This window comes from Arvicola amphibius, chromosome 12 (genome assembly GCF_903992535.2).
Source record: "Arvicola amphibius chromosome 12, mArvAmp1.2, whole genome shotgun sequence".
Classification (NCBI taxonomy): Eukaryota; Metazoa; Chordata; class Mammalia; order Rodentia; family Cricetidae; genus Arvicola; species Arvicola amphibius.
Window position 1 is genome coordinate 86,324,471 of NC_052058.2, and position 15,691 is coordinate 86,340,161.

Consider the following 15,691-nt stretch of genomic DNA (forward strand, 5'->3'; position numbering starts at 1 on the left):
ATTCCGGGTCTCATAGCTGGAGAGAGGCCTTTTTATTTTTATTTGTTTTTTTAGTTCATGTCTTTTATTATCCCATACACAGTCTTCTGTGTACATTCCATGGCGCACTGATATCTGTCAAAGCAGCTGGCACTAAAAGACCTCTATAGGGCCCTCTGGAAAGCGGCTCATTTTGACATTTTCATACACTCCATGGTATTTCACGTTGGTCTATTTAACCTGTTCCTCCTCTGCTTCTTGAGGGTCATTTTAGACACACACACCCCCTTTCTGGGCACCACAAAGTCTCAACACAAGATCAAGTGTTGGCTCCTTTGGAATATTGTATCAAGGTGTAAACATCTTCCAGTTGTTTTCAGCAAAGATCCACCTTTGCTGATCAGAAGTTCTTTCCTTATGCTAGATTCTGGCCTTTGCATTTCCTATGGTATCCAAGGGTTTAGCCATGATTGCTTCTCAGTCACTAGAAAAACCTGTATTGTGGTGGCAGCACCCATGTTCGGCAACTCACAAGAACCTGTATTCCAGCTCCAGGAGATCTGATGCTGCCCCCTCTGGTTTCTACAGGCACACATACATACATGGCATATACTTTCACAGAGAGACGCATATACAGATAGATAGATAGATAGATAGATAGATAGATAGATAGATAGATAGATAGACAGACAGAGAGATAAATAAGTAAATAAATAATTAGACCTTTAACTTGACTTCTGATATCACCTCCCACCCCCTTTTCTCTTTCTTGTCTCCTCAGGTCTATCTGGGAACCCTTTAGATCTGGAGAAGCGTAGACTTGTTTTTGGACAGAACTTGATACCTCCAAAAAAGCCCAAGACCTTCTTAGAATTAGTGTGGGAAGCCCTGCAGGATGTCACTCTCATCATCCTGGAGATCGCAGCCATCATCTCCCTGGTCCTGTCCTTCTATCGACCCCCTGGCGGAGATAATGAAAGTGAGTGTCTGAGCTGCCCCATGTGGCTGACCTGGATCCATTCCATGGCACCAGCCATACTTAGTACTGGTGGCTGACAGGTTGTAGTACACAGTGTTCCTGATACCCAGCAACCATACTTAGTACCGGTGGCTGACAGGTTGTAGTACACAGTGTTCCTGTTGTCCAGAATGCTCTGCAAAGGAGAACAGCCAGGAGCTAGTAAGCCATTCTCCTAACTGTCCCCCTTCCCCTACCACATCCTCACTCAGAATGCCACCCATCCTATGTCCTTACCTCTGCATCTCAGTGTGTCCTGACCATAGTGCTTGGCATTATGGGAAATAGCAGTGAGCCCCGACTGCACTTCACGTGCCTTGCATTGGCATATTTTGTGCCGTTTGGTAATGAACCCAAATAGATCTAATGATGATGAGATGGGAGTTCATTCTGCTACCCTCTGATTTCCTTGGAGAGCAGCCCTTCACTTCAGAGTATTATTTTCTATTGCTCTCTTTCCTTGACCTTCCATCTTGTAGAGGTTCAATGACTCTTTCTCTCATTCCTGGATAGTGTGTGGTCAGGCTTCAGGTAGCCCAGATGAAGAGGAAGAAGCAGAAACCGGCTGGATTGAGGGTGCGGCCATCCTTACCTCAGTGATCATTGTGGTGTTAGTGACAGCCTTCAATGACTGGAGCAAGGAGAAACAGTTCCGGGGGCTGCAGAGCCGCATTGAGCTCGAGCAGAAATTCTGTATTATCCGGAATGGCCAGCTCATCCAACTCCCAGTGGCTGAGATTGTGGTGGGAGATATTGCCCAGATCAAATACGGTAAGAACACCATGTTTCTCCGGCCCACCCACATGTGAAGAGCAAGTCCATTGACATGAGGAGCTAGGAGTTTCTGAACCTCTCCCAAATAAACCCTCAGTAGGTGGTAACTTGTCAGTAGAATTTAAGGAGGTTGTGGGAAGAAATTCTGGAGAAAGCCATAGCTGACTCTTCCAAGAGATTGTCATACTTGTGTTCTCTATGATTTAGGAGTCAAGGTGTATAATAGTTAGGCCTCAGGAAGGTGTCAGTTGGAGCTACGTGTGATCCTAAGATCAAGCCCAGTGCCATTTGCAGTGTAGGTGGGCCCTCTGCCACTGAGCCCCACCCAGCTCTAGAATTAGATGCTCTTCGGCTTCTCACAGGACCATAGCCCTGTAGATTTTACCAGGAGAGCAGCCCCGAGGTGAAGTGGAGATGCTGGCTCTTACCTGCTTGGCCTCACTGTGACTCTTCCCCGTATGCACTAGGTGACCTGCTGCCTGCAGATGGAATCCTAATCCAGGGGAATGACCTGAAGATTGATGAGAGCTCTCTGACAGGAGAATCAGATCATGTCAAGAAGTCTCTGGACAAAGACCCCATGTTGCTCTCAGGTATAGCATCCGGTTGCCCAGGTTATCATTCCATGGCCTCCAGATAGTCAGTTCACGGGTTCTGGGCCCTATTCCCTCTGAGTAGAGGGAGTGCTCCATCCTTTCTTTATCTCTTGGGTTCAGATGGAGTAGAAACATTTGGGTGATGTAACACGAATTCTAATTAGTCTTAATAATAAAAACCCCGGGGTCAGATACTAGAGGGTAAAAGCTGGAAGACTAGAGAAGAGAAGCAGAGCAGCCAGCATTAGTTCTTACCTCTATGAAGTCCTCAGACTGAAGGGGGTATCCTGTCTCTTCAAGTCCTCAGACTGAATGCCTTCGCTCCTGTATCCTTCCATCTTATATTTTTCTCTCTTCCCAGTCATCCCTTCCTGTCTCTACCTCCCTAGTGCTGGGATTAAAGGCACGTGACTCCCATGTACTAGGATTAAAAGTGTGAGCCGCCACCGCCTGTCTCTGTTTCTCTTTTAGACTGGATCAATCTGTGTAGTCCAGGGTGGCCTCGAACTCACAGAGATCCGCCTGCCTCTGCCTCCCGAGTGCCGGGATTAAAGGCGTGCGCCACCACCGCCTGGCCTCTGTGGCTAACTAGTGGCTCCTCCACACTCTGGTCCCCAGGCAAGCTTTCTTTGTTAGAGCACAAACAAAATATCACCACAGGCCAGTCCTGATACAGGGATGTCAGTAACCTGAAAGTTTTTCATAAAGTGAGTGCTTTAGGAGCCCTGCTATTTGGGAAGATGACATAAAGTTAATACAGCAACCTTAACCTCTGTTTCCTTGGTCTGGTTTAATGGATTCCTGTCTTGGCTTTCTCTTACTGCCTTATAACCAGAGTACTGCCCATAAGGAAAGGGATCACTGTGCTTTTAAGTTTGTATTTCGTACCAAATCGCAGCTAAGAATATCCAACAGCACTCGTCTCTGTCTTCTCCCTTCCCTTTGATAGGGACTCACGTGATGGAAGGTTCTGGCCGGATGGTGGTGACTGCCGTGGGGATCAACTCCCAGACTGGAATCATCTTCACCCTCTTAGGGGCCAGTGATGAGGAGGAGGAGGATAAGAAGAAGAAAGGTAAGGGGCATGCCGAGTGAGAATGGAATTCTCTTTCATCTCTGCGAATGAACTAAAGGTCAGAGAGCAGATCCAGATGGAAAACCCGTTAGAAAGTCTACTGGGATGAAGCGACAGATACCCAAGCTCCACGCCAAGATGCAGATGTCACTTGTGGGGCTAGAGAGATGGCTCAGTGGTTTAAGAGCACTTGCTATTCTTTTTGTTTGTTTTGTTTTGTTTTGTTTTGTGAGACAGGGTATCTCTGTGTAGTCCTGACTGTTCTGGAACTCACTTTGTAGACCAGGCTGGCCTCGAACTCACAGAGATCCACATGCCTCTGTCTCCCGAGTGCTGGGATTAAAAGAATGTGCTGCCACCTCCCGGTTGCACTTGCTATTCTTGCAAAGGACCTGGGTTCGGTTTTCAGTACCCATGCGGCTGCTAATAACCACCTATAACTCCAGTTCCAGGGGATCTTATACCCTCTTCTGGCCTGTGTGGACCCCAGGTACACATATGGTGTATAGACATATGTGCAGACACACACACACACAAACACACACACACACACACACACATTGACCTACGTCTCTGGGGTGCTCTGATAAAAACCACCAAATCCTGGCTCAAAGCCCTCCAGTCATATTTCATTTGAACCTGAATTCCTGTATCTTTGGTAGGTTATGAGGGCTGAGTTAGCCCTACACTGGGTGAGCTGGAAGGTGCTCCAGCCAAAGTGTCCAATGTTCTCCTCCGCTCCCCTTCCTCTCTTCCTCATGAATTAAGTAGTATGAACCATCACAGCTAAAAGGAAGGCGGGTTGAAGAAAACATGGATCCCGCTGAAACTGTGCACTCTCTGTGGAAGAGAAGCACAGCTGGAAGAGTGGGGCCCGAGAGGCTGTTAGACTAGTCTTGGTCACTCACTTGTTCCTGGAGGAATAACAGGAGAAAGATACCAGATGCTAATGCCAAACTAGTACCTTTTTCTGAGCTGTAGGGAGAGAGAACAGTTTCTACCACTTGGCCAAGGATCATCTTAGGTTCTTAGTAGAGAGCAGTTTATGAATAAGGAACCATCTCTCAGAACCCAACTATTCATTTCCACAACTGCTCTCAGATGAACACTTAGGAAGCCTGCCTGGTGCTATTGTATTGACCAGGGGACGCCTTTTAGGGCCTTTCCACAAGCCGAAACATTTCCTGCCTCTCTCTCCCTAACTCCCACCCCAATTTTCTCAAGAGTTTTGACTCAAGCCTAGCGGCAGGAGAAGCTCAGGCGTGACCATGTGTGCCCTTGCTGAACACTCAGCTCCAGTCCGATCCAAGGATTCCTTAGAACCGATAGGAAGGATGAATGAACAGATGTGAGCTTCCTTCATGTGTATCTCCCTGCCCTACAGCCACCTCCTTTGCTGTGGGCCTTCTGTGCTGGGAGAGAACCAGCAAACCGCAAATCTGATCATCTCTTACTGGTCACTTTGGGTCTCCACCCCACTTTTTTCTTTCTTGTTCAAACAGGTAAAAAACAAGGAGTCTCTGAAAATCGCAACAAAGGTAACCTCTCCACCCACTCATGTGCCATCTCTACCTGCCCACGCCCAAACCAGACCTCCCCAGGCCGTCTGTCTCCCTCCCTCTCCATAATCTGTTACCTGCCGCTGTGGCCCAGTGCCTCATCCTGAGGACGGTGCAGAGATCCGGGGGTGGGCTCAAGGCAGGACAGCAGCACCCTCTGCTGTTGGCTTGAGGAAGCACATGTCCAGAATTCTTGGGGTGTGGGACATGGATCTGTTCTTCCCAGAGCGCTGAGCTCTGCTTCACTGTCCACACCGGCAGTTTCTGGGCTGGAAGTCGTGGTGGAGGACATTGGCCGGGCAGTTCCTGCACCCTCCTCTGCTAGCTGGCTCATCGGTGTCTTCTGGTCTGTTTTTCTTCTCCGCTCGTCTGCTCAGAGGCTCTGGAGAGAGACTTTTCTCTCTGCCTCTCTGCCCACTTCTTTCTTTGTTCTCGCCACAATCTGTTTCGTTCCTCCTGATATGGTTTGTGTTTCTCTTGGTGGCTGTGTCTACATCCCATCTCTGTCTTGTTTGTGCATCAGGCAGGAAAGACTATATCTCAAGAGGGACTTCCTAAGTAAGCGCTGATGTTGGAGGGATGTTGGGGACCAGCAAGAAGTAGTCTTGACACAGTTCCTAAAGTTGTTTTTTATTTAAATCCTTGTTACACACATCATAGGACTCTTTAGAAATAAAAGCACCATAGCAGAGCACCAGGGCTTAAGCAGGAAAAACTTGGATTTCAAGTCTCTTTATTCTTCTTCTGAAAGGGAAATAAATGGGTTTCCTGTGTCTGTGCATCTCTCTCTTTTCCCTCATTCTAAGTCTTTAGGCAGCTTCTTTTCTTACCCCAGAATACTCCGCTCAGGTCCTGCTGTGTTGCCCACTTCATTCCTTTGTCCTTCAACTTATGTAAGAAGTAGTTGAAGAATTGCTTTGGTCTTGGGGGAGGGTCTGCGTTTCTTCCCTGATTGGGAGGAGGGGGACTCTGAACAGAATAGGCTAGGACCCTTATATGCTAACATCTACTAGACTTTCTTTCCCTCTGGTCCCTTTCTACAGTAAACCTTCACTGTTCTAAGCTCTGGATTCCAGAAAGGATGCTTTTGGTGATGGCCTTAGTGGTGTGATTAATCCCCTTGTTGTTATAAACCTGGCACATAACTCCGAGGGGTGCCAGGAGGTTGTCATGAGGAAGAAATCCAGACCTGGAAGGCATCCTCCATCTCTAGTTGTTAGATTTGCCCCAATGGCCCAAGTGGAGTCCTGTGTCTGGCACGAGTCAGGAATGGTCAGAACCGAGGTCAGGGGCCCGAGGGACATTCCGGGAAGAAAGCAGAAGGGCATCTTGCCTTCCACCTGCCTGCCACTCACTATGACATTCTTGCCGCTCACCTGTTCCATTCGTGTGTCTACCCTAGCAAAGACCCAAGATGGAGTGGCCTTGGAAATCCAGCCACTCAACAGCCAGGAGGGCATCGACAGCGAGGAAAAGGAGAAGAAGATAATCAAGTTGCCCAAGAAGGAGAAGTCAGTGCTGCAGGGCAAGCTCACACGCCTGGCCGTGCAGATCGGGAAGGCGGGTGAGTAGCTAGGCCTGCCTCCCCTTGCAGATCAGAAGAACTGCCCTGTGTGCCGGCCGCTCCAATCGTCTTCCTACCACACCAAGCAGGACTGGCAGAAAGACACTGGTACTTCCGAGTGACTCCTGGGGTCTAGATAGTTGTATCTCTGGCCACTCCTTGTGCTTTGGAAGAGAGGTATTTCCTCCTATGTATAAAGGTTAATAGCCTCGAGCTTTCTCTGATCCAAACAGAAGGGGAGGGTCATGCTAGCAAAAAGGAAGTTAAGAACTCTCACCTGTCCCATAATCCCATGGTGGTAGAATCTTGTGGCCTAGCATGGAGCAATAAATACACAGTAAAGACTGGAGGGCAAGGAAGAAAGACTCTATTTAGAAAAAGGGTCCTATAGCTAGGGTGGCAAATGATTTCTCCATCACCCACCCCAACACTTTCCTGCTGTTTTCTGGCTAAGGGGAGCAGCAGGAAGGGGGACAAAAGGATGACTCCTTTGTGCATGTCCCTCAAGGTGTGGTCTTTGGGCTTCTGCTAACCATACTCAGCATGCTTCTATGGGTACAGATCACCAGAGGTCCTTGCTGAAGTGCAGTCTACCTTCAGAAAGTCCATGAAAGAGCCCGAGAGTCTGCAAGAATCCGTGATAGATACAACAGCAGCCAGCGTCTGCTGCTTGGTAGCTGCATTTTAAACATTCGCTAACCACACGTGTCTAGTAGCTGTCTTACTGGACAGTACCAAGTGAGAGCATTCCAGGCATCCCAGAAAGTTCTGGTGGGGATGTATGGACCTAGCCAATGTGTTTCAAGCACTTAGCTCATTCTGACTACCTTGAAGTCTTCTGTTTAGACTCAATGAGCTGAGCTGTGGGTGCAAAAGCCCCCTGTTAAGCCCAGTACCTAGGTCAGAAACATTAACTAGATCCCTTAACCCATGCCCAAAGTGGGCCAGTATCTTAAAAGCTATTGGCTGGAGGAGTTCCTACAACAGAGCATCTCTAAATTTTTGTACCACGGGTGCCTTGCTTCCTTACTCTGGTCCTTGCCTTAATTAAGCCAAAGCCAAGCTAATCTACCTTCACTGCTGCCATTCCCCCATGGCCTTGCCATGAGACCCCTGAAACATCAGGCTTTTTCCCAAATGCTGTGCCACTTATGGGCACATATTGATCCTTAGCCCTCAGGATAGCTGCTGATCCCCACCCCCCAGCTATCCCAGGTGCTTGAAATTTTCTCAGTTTTTTCACCCATAAGTCCCAGAAATTGAGTCTCGGGCAAATCAGGCTGGCTGCCCTACCAGTGTGCTAGTTCAAAAGCTTCCTTCACTGACCCCTGGCTTTGTCTTCTTTGAAACAGGAGTGATCATAGTAATCTATATCCTAGGGCTGTTGTGAAGTGGTTATGAAGGCTTGGCTGGTCTGTGGCGGGCACTGTGTAAGTTGTTACTGTCATTGTCATCTTCTTGATGAGCTACGATAGAAAAAGTTGTGTAGGTTATACGCTAGCACTATGAGGACATCCAGTGACCAGGGCGTGAGACACTCACAGAGCAGCGGCGGGAGCGTCCAAGTCAGAACACTGCTAAGTGGACAGTTGCATTTGCTGCTCGGGAAACCATGGCATGCAATCACGGCCACCTTATTAACGTGATAGGAGTGCTAATAAAGCGGTGGCCAGTCCACCCCTGTAGCTGATCCACAGTCCCTTTAGAAGTGCAGTTTATTAGGAGAAAGGGCCTCAAGGCCATGATCCATGGAGAAAAAGAGCTTTAGACAAAATCTCTGAACAAAGGAAAAAAATCAATCTTCCAAGTTTAGAGGTCATGGCAGGAAGTTTGACACTATGCAACTTAGTTCAATGTAGCATGAAGAGCCAGGTGCCATAATTGAGGGTGCTCAAGTCACGGCACAGTCTGCTTCTCCATTCCCTGCCCAGGGTGGGGTGGGAGCTGGGTCTCTGCAATGAGGTGTGACCTGATCCCTTCAGGCTGTAGGATTTGGCCGTGTAATAAGCAGCATCTTTTAGGAGGAAGTCCACTAGCAAGCTCTGCTCCCCTTTTTTGTTTGATTGGGTTCGGGAGGTTTTTGTAGATCAGGCTGACCTGACCTCATGATCTTCCTATCTCAGTTTCCCAAGAGCCGAGATTATAGGTGTATGCCACCTCTTATTTATGAATGAAGAGTTTAAGCTAGGAACTCAACCCATACAGGCTTAACAACTAATCCAAGGGTATGAGTCAGGTTGGTGACATACACACAAAAAAACCCACAATCTCTATCATTGTCTATAAGCAACAGAGAATGGGGATAAAATTTTAATACAACTTTCTAAAGTTTATGGTTTTAAAAACTATAGAAAGCACCAGCTGTAACACTTGGGAGAGCAGGCCCTGTACCTCACCTGGGTAGCACAGTCAAGTTTACCCTGTTAGCTAAGGTATAGGTGAGGCAGCCCAAAGTTAAGAGCATGGAAAAGCTGCTCCCACTACTTGTTTGTCATGTGGTTGTGGTGGTGGGGACAGATGCACCCCCTTACTCCCCCACAACAGACAGGCAAGCTGACCCTCCCCCTTATCAGCTTCAGCACTGGGAAAAGTAGACCCTGTACCTCGCCTAGACAGCACAGTAAAGTTGGCCCTGTTAGCAAAGGTATAGGTGAGCCGGCCCTGAAGCTGTGAGCATGGGAGAGCTGTCCTCATTACTCGTCTGCCATGTGGTAACATGGGCTGGAGAGAGACGCCCTCCTCTCTCTGCCCATCCATGCCTGAGGTAGGTGAAAGAGAGGGCCCTAAGTTCCTAAGAGCAGGAGAGCTGTCCCTGCCCCTCATTGGTTGCAGCACTCGGGAGAGTGGCCCCTACATCTCAACTAGACAACATAGTAAAGCTGACCTTGAAGGTGTAGGTGTGGGAGAACCGACCCTGAAGATGTGAATGTGGGAGAACTGGCCCTGCCCCTTGCTCATCACTACAAAGGGTGAACTAACCAGGGCTGAGCTAGGAGCTCTCCCTGGGAGTGAAGACGGGAAGGCTGGTGGGCTGGCCAACCCTGCAGCTACCTAGACCCAGAACCAGAGTTATGTGATGGCCCAGCCCAACATCCACCCCATCTGTGATCTGCTGAAGCACAGGTGGTAGGGGGTGGTCTTGTGGACCCAGGGCTGCAGGATCTCCATGACTCAAGCAAGCAACAGGATGTCCAGGGATAGTCCCAGTGAGGGCCCAACATTGATAGTGTAGCCGAGAACAGGGGCTTTGAACCAGAGCAATGATTCTTTGCAATGAACATCTGCATGTAAAGATGGATGGGTAAATGTTTACTGTGTGACTCATGTGTCACACTGCAGCTTCCATGATGACATTTTCCCTTTCTCCCTTTTGATTGGGGGTGGGGGTGGGATCAGGGGGCATAATATGAAAGACACAAAGAATAAACAAAAAGAAAGTCTAAAAAGAAACTATTGAAAGGGTACAGCGGCTAACCCCTGCTCATGTGCCTTGTTGCCCTGGACAGGTCTGATCATGTCTGCCCTCACTGTTATCATCTTGATTCTGTACTTTGTGGTTGACAATTTCGTGATACAGCACAGAGCATGGCTCCCCGAGTGTACTCCCGTCTACATCCAGTATTTCGTCAAGTTCTTCATCATCGGCGTCACTGTCTTGGTGGTGGCTGTGCCTGAGGGCCTGCCGCTGGCTGTCACCATCTCACTGGCGTACTCTGTGAAGGTGAGACAGACGGGGAGGGAGGCTCATGTGCCCTTCAGTCAAAGGGTGAGCTGTTCTGTCCTTTATGCACGGTAGGTGGGAGCCTCTCGCTCTAGGAAATGACTGTTCGGTTAGTTGTCTAATCAGATCAGTAGGCTCTTAAAGCCTCACAAAACAGTACCATGCATTTTTGTTTAGGGCTAGAGCACAAAGTGAGGAGTGTTAGCCTTTGACTGATGATGCTTTGGAGAGCTCTGCTGGTCCTCTCTCAACTTCTTTCCCTTCTCTTTTGTAGAAAATGATGAAGGACAACAACTTGGTACGGCACTTGGATGCTTGTGAGACCATGGGCAATGCCACAGCCATTTGCTCTGATAAGACAGGAACACTGACCATGAACCGCATGACAGTGGTACAGGCTTACATTGGGAACACTCATTACCGCCAGATCCCGAGCCCCGACGTCTTACAACCCAAGGTTCTGGACCTCATAGTCAATGGCATTTCTATTAACAGTGCTTATACTTCTAAGATTCTGGTAAGCTTTCCCATTGCCTGGGGACCTGGAATAGGTGACAGGGGACCAATATTAATTTTGCCAAAGAAAACTCTTCTGTCCTAGTTCCTTTTCTATGGTTGTGCTAAACACTATGACCAAGGCAACTTATAGAAGAGTTTATTGGGGGCTTACAGTTTCTGAGGGTTCGAGCCCATGACTATCATGGCAGGGAACATGGCAGCAGGCATAGCACGGAAGCAGTAGCTGAGGGCTCACATCTCAGTCCACAGGCAGAGAGCACACTAGTGAACCCCTAGGGACACACTTCCTCCAATAAGGCCTCACCGCCCAATGAGTCTGCCAACTAAGGACCAAGTGTCCCAGTCTGTCAGCCTCTGGGAGCTTTTGTCACTCAGATCACCACACCCTCTATTATATTCCATCTGACTGCCATTCCACATTCTGTTTCTTACTCTTGGCCAAATGTGCTCATCATAAACCTATGGCAGTGACTCCAAGAAGGAACCTCATGCCCACTGCAGACTTACACTTGTCCAGAATTAATTACAGAGAGAGAGCGTTTGAGTAAGACTTCCAGAGGGTGAGGTGTTGTCAGAGGTTTCTGTCCTGCCCGGTCCTGTAGCCGTTCAGTCCTAAAGAAACACACTGAGGCCTACATTAATTATAAACTGGTTGGCCTTTTAGCTCAGGCTTTCTTAATAACTAATTCTTACATCTTACATTAACCCATAGTTCTTGTCTGTGTTTAGCCACTTGGCTTGGTACCTTTTATCAGCGAGGCATTCTCATCTTGCTTCCTCCATGTCTGGATGATGACTGCAGAGTGAGCCTTTTCTCTTCCCAGAATTTTTCTTTTCTGGTCACCCTATCTATACTTCCTGCCTGGTTGCCCTGCCTAAACTTCCTGCCTGGCTACTGGCCAATCAGCATTTTATTAAGCCAATATAAGTGACAAATCTTTACAGGGTATAAGACCATTGTCCCACAGCAGTGAGACACCTCATTACCATAGAGCTGCTATAAGAGTCCAACACCTCTATGGCTGTAAGTCATGGTCACAAAACCATCTGCTGCCTCCCCTGTGGGCACGCACAGGTATGCCTGCCAAGATCCTCTTTCTGGTCCAGGCATCTACTCATTAGTTCCATGTTTGTTTTTGTTTCTGTTTTTCTTTTCTCTCTCAGTCTCCAGAAAAGGAGGGAGGCCTTCCCCGGCAGGTAGGCAACAAGACAGAGTGTGCCCTGCTGGGCTTTGTCACGGATCTGAAGCAAGATTACCAAGCAGTTCGCAATGAGGTGCCCGAGGAGAAGCTCTTCAAAGTGTATACCTTCAACTCAGTGCGCAAGTCCATGAGCACCATCATCAGGAAGCCGGAAGGGGGCTTCCGCATGTTCAGCAAAGGCGCCTCTGAGATAATACTGCGCAAGTGAGCCCCTACCCCCCACTTTCCCCTTTGAGACCCCCTTTGGGAAGGTCTGAGGGCCCAGGCAGAACCAGTCTGAAGGATGAGTGTCCCTCCAGCCAGGTAGTGACATTTGAGCTTTTACTCAGGACAGGCTTGGCCTTTAAGAACCTTGCGGACTCCTTTTGTTTAATTCTCACGACTCAGGAAGATGGGTACTATTTTGACCCATTTCGCAGATGAGAAAATATGCTCAGGGAAGTTGCAAAACTTGCTTATAGAGGGAACAGCTAACAGCGCCACAGCCAGGATTCACCTGGAGCAGTCTCCTAGTGAATTCATGGAGGTGGTCAGAATGTTCCCCATCTCACTGGGCTTGAAGGAGTCAGTGAGCATAAGACAGCTTGCACACACCGAGAGCTGCTTCTCTGTGCCTCTCTCTCTCATTCTCAATCCTGATTATACTTGTATCCCTTTAAAAGTAGCTAAGCTACCTAGAGGTTGTTACAACCAACCCAATAAGTATATAGCCAGCGGTGGTGACACACACCTGTGATCCAAAAACTAGGGAGGCTAAGGCAGGTGGGTTACAAGTTCAAAGTCATTCTAGGGTTCTCTGTCTCAAAAAACAAAACAACAACAACAAAAAAGAAAAGAAGGCTGGGCATAATTTTGCCTGCCTTTAATCCCACCACTCAGGAGGCAGAGGCAGGAGGATATCTGTGAGTTCGAGGCCAGCCTGTTCTGCATAGCAAGTTCCAGTAAAGTCAGGATGGGAGACCCTGTTCAGAAGCTCGAGGTCAATCCATATAGCAAGTTTAAGGCTAGCCTGAGCTACATGAGATTCTTCTCTCATGTAGTGTGGAGAAAGGTGGGGGATAAGGAGAGAGAGAGAGAGAGAGAGAGAGACTCAACTGGGTGACAGATGAAAGATGTATTAACCATGGAATCGTGTCTCTAGGAATAGTCCAGCACCGCCATAATGCCTGTGGTTGTTGGAGGACGTCAAGTGGACTGGCAGACACTGATTTCTGACTGTGCATCTCCCCAGGTGTAATCGAATCCTGGACAAGAACGGCGAAACCGTACCATTTAGAAATAAGGACAGAGACGATATGGTACACAACGTCATTGAGCCCATGGCCAGTGAAGGACTCCGGACTATCTGCATAGCTTACCGGGATTTTGATGACGCAGAGCCCTCATGGGACAATGAGAATGAAATCCTCACTGAGCTGACGTGCATTGCCGTGGTGGGCATTGAGGACCCTGTGCGCCCAGAGGTAAGAGAAAGAGCAAGAATGCAGAGATGCCGGCCTCCCACTGATCACCGGTCAGGGTACAGATGCAGTGTAAGCTGAGGAGCTACCTTGGAGTCACAGAAGGCAGGTGTAGATTTGCCTAACCGCTTGTCACTTCCAAAGACAGACAACTCTCCGATGCCTGCTTCCCGCATCAGCTGTGGAATGCCAAGGCAGTAGAAGGCAGCATCTCTAGGGTCCGTTCTATCTGAGGGCCAGGCAGTGGCGATTTCATTGGATTTATTACTTGGTACTTGGGAATAGTCAGGGGTATAACTAACCAGAAGGCAACTTACTCTTTAGCCACCTTCCTTTAGTGACATAGTCTTTTTGAGCAATCTCTGTGTGCAGAACACTGTTCTAGACATGAGGGGATTCAAAAAAGCCAAAAAAAAAAAAAAAAAAAACTCAGATGGAAGGAAACTTGGGGGAAGGGTAGGAGTTGAATCCCAGCATGCAATGTCAAAGCCCTAGGCTGGGGTGAGTCCGTTGCCCTTCACCCTCCTTTAGGGAAGTGAGGGTTGCAGGGCAGAGCTCTCCTGCTGGGATAGATATGACTGAGGTCACAGCCCTGCCCTGCCAGTCCCTCGTGCAGGTGGTAGGAGTACAATAAGCAGCAGAGGGGCCCAGGAAAACCTCAAGCTCCCAAGTGCCCATCCTAAAAGTTGAAGAGGGTAGTACAGAATTTTTCATCCTGTTCCTGCAATTTGGAAACCTCCCATCTTAGTGTCAGAAGATAGAGTGAGGGGAGCCAGGCAACACTCAGAGAAGCCCTCTTATGTCAGGCAGATGGTTAGCAGGACATTGTTGCCTCCATCTTGGAGCATGAGGACCCTCTTCTGCCTTGTCTGTATCTTGTGCACTTAAGGGGGCAGCTCATCCTCCAAGTCCTCCTCTGCATGGGTTCCAGATATCTTGACGCTGGCTGCCCATCTTCTGCCCATCCTCCCAGGGGCATCCTGGAGAAGTGAGAGGGAGCCTGGGGCACTGTGCCAGAATAGCGCCTCTGGAAGCCCCCATGCAGGGTAGTGGTCTCAGGTGCTCCAGGCTGAGGCGTAGCACAGGGATAGCTGGCAGACCAGGGGATAGTTTGGGGGCCTAGGCACCCTCTCCCCCATCTTCAGGGGCATTCCCTCCACTCTCACCATTTTCCTGGCAGTGCCACACGTGCCGCTCGGGCTCAGCCTGGGTGTGCCCTTGTGGAGCTGGTGCACAGGGAGGGCATGAAGGCTCATCTCTGTGGACGTGTACTCTGACAGCACCAGGCTCTGCAGCTGTCCTTCCACACACTGCTCCTGGGGCTGGCTGTCCTGGCATCCACTCAAGAGCCTATCATGGTGCTGGGAACTCGGCCTTGGGGGGGCCTGTCCAGGTTGCAGCAGGAGCCCTGTGCCTTGAGCCCTGCAGGTCTCTGGACAGTGGGGGTCCCCAGCAGGAGTGTAGTGGTGGTTTTTGCCTCTATGCAAGTAGTGTGGCCACTGGGATTAAAGGTGTGTGTCACCATGCCTGGTCTCTAAGGCTGACCAGTGGGGCTCTTTTGCTCTCTGAACTTCAGGCGAGCTTTATTTATTAAAATACAAATGAAATGCCACTACACTCGTGAGCTGGAGCCTGGGCCAGGTGGGCAGAGAGTAGTTCAAACTATTTCTGGGAAGAACAGTGACCACATCACCAGGGAACCTGGAGGATAGGGAGGCACAAGTGTTCACATCTGACTCCCAGAGCAAATTCCCCTTCAACCTGAGATCATGAGTGAATTTTAAATGCCCACTGTAGGGTGGACAGAAGCAAGGGGGTACTGAGCACTGTAACAATGACCGGCCATTGCCTCTGTCCTGTCTTCACGGAAGTGAGAGCTGAACCAGGGTAGTGGGCCAGGCATCTTCAATCTCATGGCCACTTTTCTTTTTCCTCCACTCTGCTCAGGTACCAGATGCAATTAGCAAATGCAGACGGGCTGGCATTACTGTCAGGATGGTGACAGGAGATAATGTCAACACGGCACGGGCCATCGCCACCAAATGTGGCATTCTGACCCCCGGAGATGACTTCTTGTGCTTAGAAGGCAAAGAATTCAACAGGCTTATCCGCAATGAGAAGGGCGAGGTAGGCCCCCAGAGGGAGCAGCCAGGCCGCCACTTACAAGGGAATGGCTGGTTCTAGTGTGCAGTGTCTGGGGCTTGTGGGAGCAGGTGGGTGGCTT

General features: G+C 49.1%; 1 protein-coding gene across 2 annotated transcripts in view; it reads left to right on the plus strand.

The window, feature by feature from the left end:
* The window catches only part of Atp2b4 (ATPase plasma membrane Ca2+ transporting 4), a 104,109-nt gene that overhangs the window by 61,102 nt on the left and 27,316 nt on the right, over positions 1–15,691 (plus strand). Inside the window, exons 3-13 of one of the 2 annotated variants that reach the window (XM_038348674.1) lie at positions 761–958; positions 1,511–1,768; positions 2,239–2,364; positions 3,317–3,442; positions 4,945–4,980; positions 6,404–6,565; positions 10,072–10,286; positions 10,561–10,803; positions 11,970–12,211; positions 13,239–13,470; positions 15,415–15,594. In XM_038348674.1, the coding sequence (XP_038204602.1) occupies positions 761–958; positions 1,511–1,768; positions 2,239–2,364; positions 3,317–3,442; positions 4,945–4,980; positions 6,404–6,565; positions 10,072–10,286; positions 10,561–10,803; positions 11,970–12,211; positions 13,239–13,470; positions 15,415–15,594 (2,018 nt within the window). The remainder of the gene's footprint in view (positions 1–760; positions 959–1,510; positions 1,769–2,238; positions 2,365–3,316; positions 3,443–4,944; positions 4,981–6,403; positions 6,566–10,071; positions 10,287–10,560; positions 10,804–11,969; positions 12,212–13,238; positions 13,471–15,414; positions 15,595–15,691) is intronic. The other variant, XM_038348675.1, reaches the window with a different exon arrangement.